General features: G+C 39.0%; 1 protein-coding gene across 1 annotated transcript in view; it reads left to right on the top strand.

Moving 5' to 3' along the window:
• SUMO2 (small ubiquitin-like modifier 2) overlaps positions 1 to 7,926 on the top strand; it is a 9,384-nt gene extending 1,458 nt beyond the window's left edge. Inside the window, exons 2-4 of the mRNA XM_004693379.1 lie at positions 1,069 to 1,200; positions 5,773 to 5,844; positions 7,265 to 7,926. Coding sequence (XP_004693436.1) covers positions 1,069 to 1,200; positions 5,773 to 5,844; positions 7,265 to 7,327 — 267 coding nt within the window. The 3' untranslated portion in view covers positions 7,328 to 7,926. The remainder of the gene's footprint in view (positions 1 to 1,068; positions 1,201 to 5,772; positions 5,845 to 7,264) is intronic.
• The last annotated feature ends 3,267 nt before the right edge of the window (positions 7,927 to 11,193 follow it).

The following is an 11,193-nucleotide window of genomic DNA, read 5'->3' as shown; positions in this document are numbered from 1 at the left end:
CCGCGCTGGCCGAGCAAGGGCTCGGCGCGAATCAATGGGCTGCGGAGGGCTTGGGAGCCGGGTGCCCGTCGGGCCGTCGTGAGGGCCGGGGGTAGGGGGATTCCCGGGGAGTCTTTCCCACTTGAATGGCCTCGGGATCCCGAGGGGGGATGGGCAGGGGCTTTTCCCAGGTGCCAGATCACCCCTTCCCTGCGGAGACCATGTGGTTTCGGGAAGTTGGAGGCAGAGGTGCGACCGCGACTTGGTGGGGCTTAACTTTTTAAGGCGGGTTTTGAGGAACCAGGAGCTTTTCCCCGTGTGGACCGGAGCACACGGGACTTCGGGTTGGTTTTGTGACCCCCCCCTTGCCTTTTTTGAAGTGATTGAGCGGGCTGCAGAACTCATCTTCCTTTGGTTTTGATAGATTTAAGATTGGAGAAACCTACAAGGAAGATGAGGAATAAAACTGCGTTTGACCCATGACAACAAAGGGGAGGGGAGAGTCGGAGCTCTTAACTAATATAAACAAAAATGAAGCCTCTGATAGTGGCGAACACGGAAAGTGGTGCGGAGTTGGTACCGCAGCTTCAGAGCTAATCAAAGGCTACTCTCGGGTCTCTGTAAAACTGCGTTGGTAACTTTTTAACAAGGGAATTATTTGCAGTTTTGAATTGCAAGCTCTAGATGGTTTTGCTTGCACTCTGCACTTCAAACACTTTGAAAAGAGAAGGGTCACTTTTAATCTGTTGGGAGGGTATATTTTGAGAGTCTTAAAATTGGCTGTTTTAGAAAATCCAGGCTCCAAAGGGCCCTGGAGTGACTTGAGTCGGACCCATCTTTACAGTTCGATTGTTGCTACCGCTGGTACTGCATGTGGACTGCTTCCCTGTTTCTCTGACAGCTGCCCGATGTGGTTGCTCCCGATTTCTCATCTTTCACATTGATTTCAGCAGTTCAAAACTGCCTTGTTCTCTTGCATCAGTTGGAATGGGAAACCTGTTGATTTCTGAAGCAACTTGGGCTACCGCTGCTTTAAAAGATGTTTGTTTTTCTCCTTTCCAAATTACAATCTTATTTTTCTTTCAACAGGAAGGAGTCAAGACCGAGAACAACGATCATATTAATTTGAAGGTGGCGGGTCAGGATGGTTCTGTGGTGCAGTTTAAGATTAAGAGGCATACACCACTTAGTAAACTAATGAAAGCCTATTGCGAACGACAGGTGAGGAACAGACATGTGCATATCACTGAATAAAAAAGATCCAAACACCTTCTTGTAGAAACTAGATGAGCATAATACAGAACTGATTATTTAGTGGGATGAATATGCACTTATGCGTAGCATTATCAATATCTTTGGTCTATTGAATCTTCATGAAAATCTGTAGGGTGACTTGGTTAGTGTTATGATTCTAGACTTGATGCCAGGAATACATCATTATATTCACAACTTTTGGTTTGATCCCAAGGAGATACAATTTTACTTTTGTAAGAAAGTAAGAATGAACTTGGTAGTTTTTTGTCTTCTTCCTTTTTTATTAATATTTGCTAGTGTCAAAACGATTACAGTATTTTAACCAGTTTAGAAGTAAAATGAGTTAATATTATAATTTTCTTGCAAAATTGTGATAATTTTATACTAGTAACAGTCAAAAACTTGACTGAGTCAAGCATAAACATCCTTGTGTTGTATGGATATTTGCATTTTGCTCAGAAAATAGTAAATAGACACGAAGAAGAGGAAGTAGAAATGAACAGATGCTGGGAGATAAATGCAAACTTAATAAGACAAAAGCTTTCCTTTTGTGATATCTAGTCTGTAACAGCAGAGACATCTTTATAGGTGACTTTTGGAGGGAATACAAAAGTGGCCACTTGGTAACTGAAGTTTTGCTACCCGGAATGTGTAATATAAAGGTTGTACAAATCACTCCTTTATTTGGCAATTTATCTACATTGCAAATTGTCCTTTTCAAAAACAAAAGAAAACCTACTTTTTAGTTCCTTATAAAGATACAATGTTGAGTATAATCTTACTTGATGAATTTTGGTAAGACTCCTTTTAGTGAATAAGTACTGACTAATAGTACTAAGGAATTTTTGCACTTTTGACTTAAACATATTTGAACACTAGTGCCCCTGCAGGTGACAGGGGAATTCTCAAGGTAATCATTTTGTAGATCTTATGTAGCAAAGCCTTATACAAAATAGAAACACATGCTTAGACTTGGCTTTCAGGAGTCTGCATAGCTTTTTTGACTTTTTCCTAATTACCACTAAGTTTTAGTTTTTTAAACTTATATTTTCAACACTTAATTATGAAAACTTCATAGAGCAAACCTGAAAAACTGACATTGACTATCTGGACCCCAACCACCTAGCTTTAACCATGAACGTTGTACTAGTGGTATTTTCAGATTTCCTGTATTCCTTTAGGGGCCTCAGAGTTTATTGATGGAGTGTTGACCACAGGCGTACCGTGTGCAGGGCCAACCTATATGCCAGAAAAAGTGAGCCCACCTAGTACCCAGGCTGCCCTTACGGGAGATTTCTGATAAGGTTGAGTTACTAGGTCAATCAAAACTTCTGTTTCTGTTTTCCTGCCATGTTTGAATAAATTGTGTTACCAAGTGTGAAAGTTTTTCTTGTAAATTTGAGTTAACTAGGTTAAAGAAACTGTAGGGACCACTACAGTACAGGAAAAAGCCTAGTGACCCAAAACATGTAATTCCACTTCTTGCCTGTGGGAATGCAAATATGAAGATCTGACCCAGGAAAAAACTTGGAAAGTGATTATTCACAGTTTACTCTTCAGTTCGGAATAATCTGAATTTTGACTGAAACATGGATTTCTCCATTGAGAAGGCAGTTGAGGTATCACAATTGAGCTGATCCTTTTTAGAAGATCAAAAGTCTAAAATGTCTACTTTGCATAGCCAAACTTTTTGTTGGGTTTTTTAGGGGTAGGGGCTCAGTTGTGAGTTTTTGACCAAGGGTTCCTCTAAGGTTAAGTGAATGTGTATACTTACTTTCTAATAAAAATCACTCGATGGTGTATTTCTGGAGGAATTTCAGTTGATAGCTAGTAGGCATCTCAAACTGAACCTGCGTGGACTTTTGATCTACTTGTAGAAATAATTTTTTCTGGTGCCCTCACTCAGTAAGTAGCACCATTCTGTGTCCAGTTATAGATCAAAACCTCGAGAGGTTTGATGATACTTCGTAATTCAGATAAAAATCCGTGCATGTGATAATGTTCTTTGCCTAAATCTATGGTGTCTTAACACAGCCACAAGCCACATGTGACTGTTTACTACTTAAAATGATCGCACCAAATTGAGAGGTGCTATAAAGTGTAAAATATATATCAGATTTTGAAAGCTCAGTAAAGAAAAAGTGTCTCAATTTTTTAAATGGCTGGTTACATGTTGCAAATGATAGTATTTTAAGTATGGTGAATTAAAATGTTTGCTAGTAGCTATTTAATGTGGTGGCTAGACACAGCTTACATTATACTTGCATTTGATAATGCAGTGCCTTTAACCATTTTCTCTCATTCACTGTTGCTCAGTTAACTTGGAGAACTGATGAATTTATAATACCTCTGTTCCTGTCACCATCAAAACCCTCTCTGGAGGGGGAGGGGTGATTTGTATTGCCTACTGACTTCCTGGGCCAAAATGTAAGCTCCATGAGCCTAGAGTGTTTTTGTTGACCATTTCTCTAGCAGCTAGACCCTATGTTGGCATATAGAGCCTGCTCAACAAGTGCTTATAAAATGATGAATATAAAAACATTCAAAGACCGTTTGTAAATAAGTTTTTCTTAAATATGTGGAAGTGGAATTTGTCCACTTCATGTCAATCACTTTTAGTTAATTAAGAGCATCCATTCCATTGTTTTGTGGATTTACAGATTATTTCATGGAGTATAAATTGGTTTCAGAGAGCACAGAAAATGGTTTAGTTCAATTCATTTTTGTGCAGCGGGGAAATGATTCAAAGAACAATGTGCAACTCTTCAGGGTTCACAGCTCTATAAAGCTCAGACAGTGGTTTATACAGCAGAGGACCCCCAAATACAATTCTGAAAACTGAATGTGGTTTATAAAATTTTAAAAGCAAGTTCTCCGAATTTTGGACTTTTCACTCTTTTTGAATTTTTCACACTCTAGTGAAATTGAGAAAAAAAATTTGTTTCGATAAGTAAAATAGAGAAACCAGTTGCAAAAAAGGAACAGTTCGCTTGTGTTTGGCTTGCCTTTCTCTGCCCTTGTGTTTTGAATTGGACTTGCCATCGACTTTTATGATCTTGCCAGTAGAGGTAGTAAAGAAAGAAAAAGAATATGCTTAGTATTAACGGAGTGATTACAAAAATATATTAATATTAATTAGTGAATTGCCATTCAGTTCTTGGTTGTGCTCTGATCACAGATTTAAATTTGTCATGAATGGACTAAAGTTGTGGATGATGTCTGCCTGGTGGGGGATTACTTGTCCTCTTCACAGCAAAGTTGTCTGGTGTCAAAGGAAAACAATGTGACCTTTGGGTTTTGAGGATTGATTCAGTGAGCCCCTTGTTAAGGGAGGGAATACAGGTGTTAGATGAGCACTTCAATATTTTTGTACTTCAAAACTAGGGTTAAATTTTCTCTTAAATACTAAACGAAGGAGTTTGTGTGATAATATAGTTTGTAATTTTGAGCGCAGCTCAGGAGTGATGGTTTGTAAGATGGTTCCTAGAAAGCAGTTTTTCAAGGTAATGTTTCACAACACACTTGGATGTGTACTTTTCTCTACATCTTCATTCGACTGCAGTTTGGAATTGTGCTCTTGCTCCGTTAACCTTCACATCCGTTTCAAGTAGGTAATACTGATAGAGAAAACACTGGAACGAAATGAAATGTGTGGAAGGGACATGTTTAAGTTTACTTATCTCCTTAGTTGAAACTAAACTCCAGTAGTATAGATTTTCAATTCCCTCTGTAATAAAGCTCCCCAACTTAAGTTGTTTTAGACTTAATTTTAAATTTAAAAAAAAAAAAAGCTTTGGTAGATGGGCATTTTATTTGTTACCCCTTCAGAATTATATGCAAGGGAAATAGTGTAACTGAGACAGCTTGGATTCCTGTCCCTCCTGGGGTTTATTTTCTAGTGAGAAGTTGACAATAAATAGTTACTGGTTCCAATAAATACTGAGAAGCAAATTAAAAGGCAGGTGCTTCTTTTGAGCTATTCTAGGAATTTCAAGAGTATGGATTATGGTCTTAGGGTTTCAGGACAGTTAATGCCTTGTGTTCTGTTGGGAATGTCCTGACTGCCGAAGGATAAGAAGTTGAATACCTGTGGTTTGCTTTGTGCTGGGTGGGACATAACATTACTTTTGCATGGTGATAGAAGTGAAGGTAAGGTAGTTTCTCAGGTAGTTTTACTTATTACACTTCTCTAGGTGACTTACTGTTTTTGATGGTATTAAGGGTTCCTTTTGGAGAACTCTTATATATACTGTTAGACCCCAGGTGTGGTCTATTCAAGCTTGAAGTAAAAAAGACCTTTTAAAACATTTTTCTAAAGAAAATGTTTTGTTCTTACCTCCTTTACCTATAAAATGTTCCCCTCCACCCAGTTTTATTGAGGTAATTAATATATAGGAGCACTTGATTAAAGATAGTGAAAGTGAAAAGCAGGAATTTATTTAGGTGTCTTTTAATATAACTATGTACTTAATTTACTTGAAGTGAAGTTCTTAACCTTTTTTTCTTCTCCCCACATACTACTATTAAATTCTTGTCCAGGGTTTGTCGATGAGGCAGATCAGATTCCGATTTGACGGGCAACCAATCAATGAAACAGACACACCTGCACAGGTAAAAAAAAATCTCTATGCTAACTAGAAAAATCGAAACTTTTTTTAATGATTTTCCCAGTAGCTTAATGAATTTATGAACTTTTGGCAATGGAATATATACCTGTTCACCAGGCTTTAAAACTATGTAATCGGGCCTCCTTGGTCGTGCAGGGCTTTAGCGCTGTCAAGCTATCACCGGCCACTGCAACATGAGTTCATTCCTCAGCAGTGTACTTAAGTAGGTTTGCCTGTTCTGGTCCCCACTGTCTGGTGAATCCTCTGTCACCATCACCCCTAACCTGTGGCCTACACCCCAGTTCTTGAATGCATAAGTAAATAAATCTTTTAAAAAGCTATGTAATATATGATCACAGGGGAACAGAAGACAGAAAACACTAACAGGGTCCAGAAATGCCAGTAGTTTAGAAGTTCTAGTTATCATTTAGTAGAGATAATAGGCCATTTAGTGACTTTAACCCATTTTTTTCCTGTTGGCCAGCATTTTTGGAGAAAATAAAACTTTGTTCAGAATGTTACTATTTTTCTGTTGCTTTTTGTTACTACAGCCCTTGAACGTGTGCAGAGTTCACACAAGTGATTGTTGGGCTGTTTGTGACCATTTCTCTTTGAGCTTTTCATACTGAATCCCCAGGAACTGAAGGGAGCTGATGACATTAACTGTCAGTCTCTTGGTAGTTTAATTTGATGGGGCAAGTTCTTGGTAATAGATGCCTTTTCCAAACCCTTTACCGAGGGAAATTATCTGATCCCTTAATCTTTTTACACATCACTGCTGTTACTCTGTCACTTTGTAATTGGGCATGTGACTGGGCAGTTGCTATGGCGGAAGCTTGCTTCCTTTTACTCTTAACTTTTATTTAAGACTTCCAATTTTGGGGAAAATACTTAGAGGAGAAAACCAAATTTAAGTTGGAATCTCGTATGTTTTATATTCTAACACCATTAAAAACTAGAACGTAATATGGTATCAGTGGAGCACTACATCCAGCTTGAGGTTTTGTTGATGATCTTCAAAATTTTGAAATGTCTTTGAGTTGTTCCTGAGGGGAAAATCTTTTGATGAAATTTCCATTGGCTAGAGACTGCTTAGGAAGCAGTCCACTACAAACCCCAAGGAAAGAAGCAATTATAGTACATAGCCACAAGGAGGAGCTGAATTCTCTTGATGAATGAGACACCACGTCCTTTGAAAACATACTCAGGTTTTTAACTTAAAAAGCAAAGTTTATTGTAATTAGTAAAAAGGAATACCAAATGGAATATTATATAAACCCAAGTCTGGTTTTACATTAAGGTCTGGGATGCCAAAAATAATGAACCCTTGACTTTGAGTTTTTTCAGGATGATTGTTTGATGGTTAAAAATTTTAAGTTTAATAATCAGTGGTTTTTCAGTTTACTTTTTCTCTTTTATGCTAGTTGGAAATGGAGGATGAAGATACAATTGATGTGTTCCAACAGCAGACAGGAGGTGTCTACTAAAAAGGGAACCTGCTACTTTACTCCAGAACTCTGTTCCTCCAGACCAAGAAGACATTCTCAATTAGAAAACCGCAATTTGGTCCACCACATCCTGACTACTACAGTATAGTTTCTCTATTCTTTCATTTTCCCCTTCCCCGTTCCTTTATTGTACATAAAGTAACTGGTGTATGTGCACAAGCATATTGCATTTTTTTTTTTTTTAACTAAATGGCCAATGGTATGTTTTGATTGACATCAAATGGAGATGGGTTGGGGAAAAATATTGGTTCTGTGAAAATACCCCCTTTCTCCATTAGTGGCATGCTCATTCAGCTCTTATCTTTATATTCCAGTAAGTTATTTTGCTCTCAATGTTTAACAAAAAAAAGAACAACATAAAAATTCTTGCATACCTTGTTCGATTGGAGAATTTTAATGTTTTTCATTTATCATTGTAAAACCAAGGACAATTTTATAACTTTTTTGTACGTAGCTGTTACATGTAGGGCAATCTGTCTTTAAGTAGGGATAAATTACTCTAAAAGAAATGAATCCTAGATAGTTTTCCCTTCAAGTCAAGCGTCTTGTTGTTTAAATAAACTTCTTGTTTAAAATGAGCTGTTTTCTTTATTTTGAGATATATTGAAGTAGGAAGTGGAAGCTTAGGGAAAAAACATGACATGAATAGGCCACTCTGTTCAAACATTTCAAGGAAGAAATAAAGCTACTTTGCATTTCTGAGGGACTGCAAAACAAAGATAAAGTTATAAATGACTAACAACTGGATATTCCAGCCTTCTCTGTTCAGAAAACTTAAGCGTTTCCAAGTGTGCACCCTTATTAGCAAAAATTGGGTCATAGTGTTGTATTGTTCTTGGTAAAGTTTCTGTTCTCCGTCAGCGTTACCTTGGCAGAGTGGGCTAGTTGGTATACGCAGCCAGGAGAAAGTGTAAATTTTGCTGGCTGCTGATAAATCACTAAATATTCTGACATTGATGAATAAATACTTCCTAATGTAAATAGTAGTGTAGAGGTCTAAAGTATTCTTTCTTCCTACCTTGAGAATATGGAAGGGCAAAATAAATGATACAAAATCTTATCTCCGTATGTCCATTCTTAGCCTTGAAGATACAGGGCATAAACATTGTAAAATTCAAATGTATGGGAAAGGTTGTAGATAAAGGTCCAGTGAACAGGATACTAGAATTGGAACATGTTCTTAATCTACTTTGATTTAGAGATGAAACAGGTCCAGAGGGTTTATGTCATAGAGCTAGAACTTAACAGAACTGGAATTAAAGTTTAGATTTCCTGGTGCCCATTTGTGTTCTCTTATACCAACTCCCAGGTGACCAAGTTTCCACTCCTGTCAGTAGACTTTCTGGGTCAAGTGCCCTTCTGTCATACCTTGTCATTCACTTAATTCATATTACCTCTATTGCGATGTATTTGTTTTATCTAGTTTTATTCACTAGATTTCATTTATCTAGTGAGTGGGCTTCCCCAGAGAGAGCAAGAATCCTGTGGACTTTTAGATCTATATGTATAAATTCATCTCGAATCAACTTTTCCTGTATGTATAGAGCTGTACCAACCTGTTGACAATTTATATTGTGAAACTTAGAAGCCAATCCCCCAAGAGTTCTCAGAAGAGGTCACGTAAGTATACTTCTCTTGACGTAGGTACTATTTAATAGTGGAAATGTGTAATGCCCACAAAGTTAGGATTTAAGTTGAAGCCAGAGGACTTACTTATGGAAGGGGCTCTTAAGTGAGGCATTTGTTTAATGATAATATACTAATCAGGATTTTCTGGTGTCATATCTGAGCTTTTGCCCGTGTTAGAGAAACGAAATTCTTTTAGTTGAAAAACTTGGTAGAACAAAGAGCCACAGGGAAATCCATGGAAAAGGCACACATCTCATGAGTGCATTTACTTAGAATTTATCTTATCTGTTCTTTTATGTGTAGAACAACTGGGGTGTAGACCAGTGGTGCAAGGGGGTGAGAGGACTCACGAGAGAGTGGAGAGCAGAATAGCTGGATTTACTGAGGTACACTGCTGAGGGGAGCAGTGCGTGAGTCAGAAGTCTGCTGTGCCCTGTGGGTCAGTTCCCTTGCTGGGATGAAACTCAGGCCATCTCATTAATAATCCTGAGACTTAACCCCTAGGCCACCAGGGAGGCCCTTATTTCTAATTTTTTCTTTTTTAAGATTAATCCATTTATTCAGACAGAACTGTGGTACAGGCTAGAGGCACAGGGTTGGTGAGCAGATTCCCCAGAGACACAGTGGGGAGCAGAACAGGCATATCTACGAAGCACGCTGCCGAGGGGTACTGGGGTTGAGGTGGCTGCTGTGCCATGTGGGTCAGCTCCTGGGCTGGGGATGGAACTCCCACTGTGTGGCTGCGGGAAGCCTTGTAGTGCTGCCACCAGGCAGGGCCCCCTTATTTCTGTTCTTGAGCTAACTTTTCTTTTTTGATTGTTGCTTTCACTCTATTCACATAAGTTTGAAAGAGGCAGATAATTTATGGAAAAGTTAAATAAACACTTTATTTTTTTAAAAGATTTATGCATACAGAACTGGGATACAGGCCAGAGGTGCTGAGGGTGAGAGGATTCAGCAGAGACAGCTGGAAGCAGGACAGGCGGATGTACTGAAGTACACTCTGAGGGGAGCAGCAGGGAGACAGGCTGTGGCAGGGGATCGAATTTGCTGCAGGGCTGTGGCAGCTTTATAGTGCTGTGTTTTAACCCATTGCACCACCAGGGAAGGTTCTCCCTTTCATTTTAAACAAAGAAAGATCTTTGCCTTACTCTCAGAGGTATTTACTAAATGCTAAGTACTAAACTGGTGAATCTTTAAGGAAAAACTTTAATGATTCTCTAAAACTTTAAGAACCAAAGGAGTCGTCTTATATACTGTTTAGCTTTCTGTCTATACGGTTAGTCCTGGGTGTTCCAAGTATTTCTTACAGTGAGACTTGAATCTGTATAGTGATAACCTAATGAAAAGAGTTCCTCAGAATAGAGTATAATTGGGAGTATTTAAATAGGTTGAAATTTAATCTGTTTGGAATGTGGAGTGTTACTTCTAAGTGATGACATGTTTATGTATGAGATGGAATTAGGATTTCCTACCCTCTTGGGGCCTTTGTAAATCAATCTGAAGTCTGGGAATTCTCATGTAATATTTATTTTTCTCTGCAATTTGTTTTTAAGGTATATTTTATAGCTAACTTTACCACAGGTTATAGATTTTAGAATACTAAGGGCATACCCTTTTGTGTTTAGAACAGCAGTCTTTGCAAAAAGGTAAATTCAGGGCCCTCCCTGGTGGCACAGTGGGTTAAAGCACAGCACGGTGCAGCCACCCACAGCCACTGCAGTATGAGTTTGATTCCCCACTGGGGAGTGAACCACAGGGCATAACAGACCTCTTCTGCCTCACCTGCTTCTCCCCTCAGTAGTGTGTATCAGTACATTTGCCTATTCTGTTCCCCACTCTGCTCTGGTGAATCCTGCTGCCTCCCACATCCATGGCCTGTACCCCAGTTCTTGTGTGCATACATGGGTAATTTTTTTTTAAAGATTTATTTTTTTATGCATATGAACTGAGGTACAGGCCAGAGGTGCAAGGGCAGTGAGAGGATTCATCAAGGATAGAGAGGGGAGCAAAACAGGCTGACGAAGTACACTGCTGAGGGGAGCAGCAGACGGGCCAGGAGGGGTCTGCTGCACCATGTGGTCACCTCCGGGGGCAGGGATTGAACTCATGCTGAAGTGGCTTTAGCTTCTTAGTGCTGTGTTTTTTTTTTATTCGTACAGAACTTGGGTACAGGCCAGAGATGTGGAGGGTGAGAGGATTCACCAGAGACAGAG

Source organism: Condylura cristata, unplaced genomic scaffold (assembly GCF_000260355.1).
Source record: "Condylura cristata isolate star-nosed mole 26May11 unplaced genomic scaffold, ConCri1.0 scaffold00038, whole genome shotgun sequence".
NCBI lineage: Eukaryota > Metazoa > Chordata > Mammalia > Eulipotyphla > Talpidae > Condylura > Condylura cristata.
The sequence above is the reverse complement of the archived record's forward strand: the minus strand, read 5'-3'. Positions and strand labels throughout refer to the sequence as shown.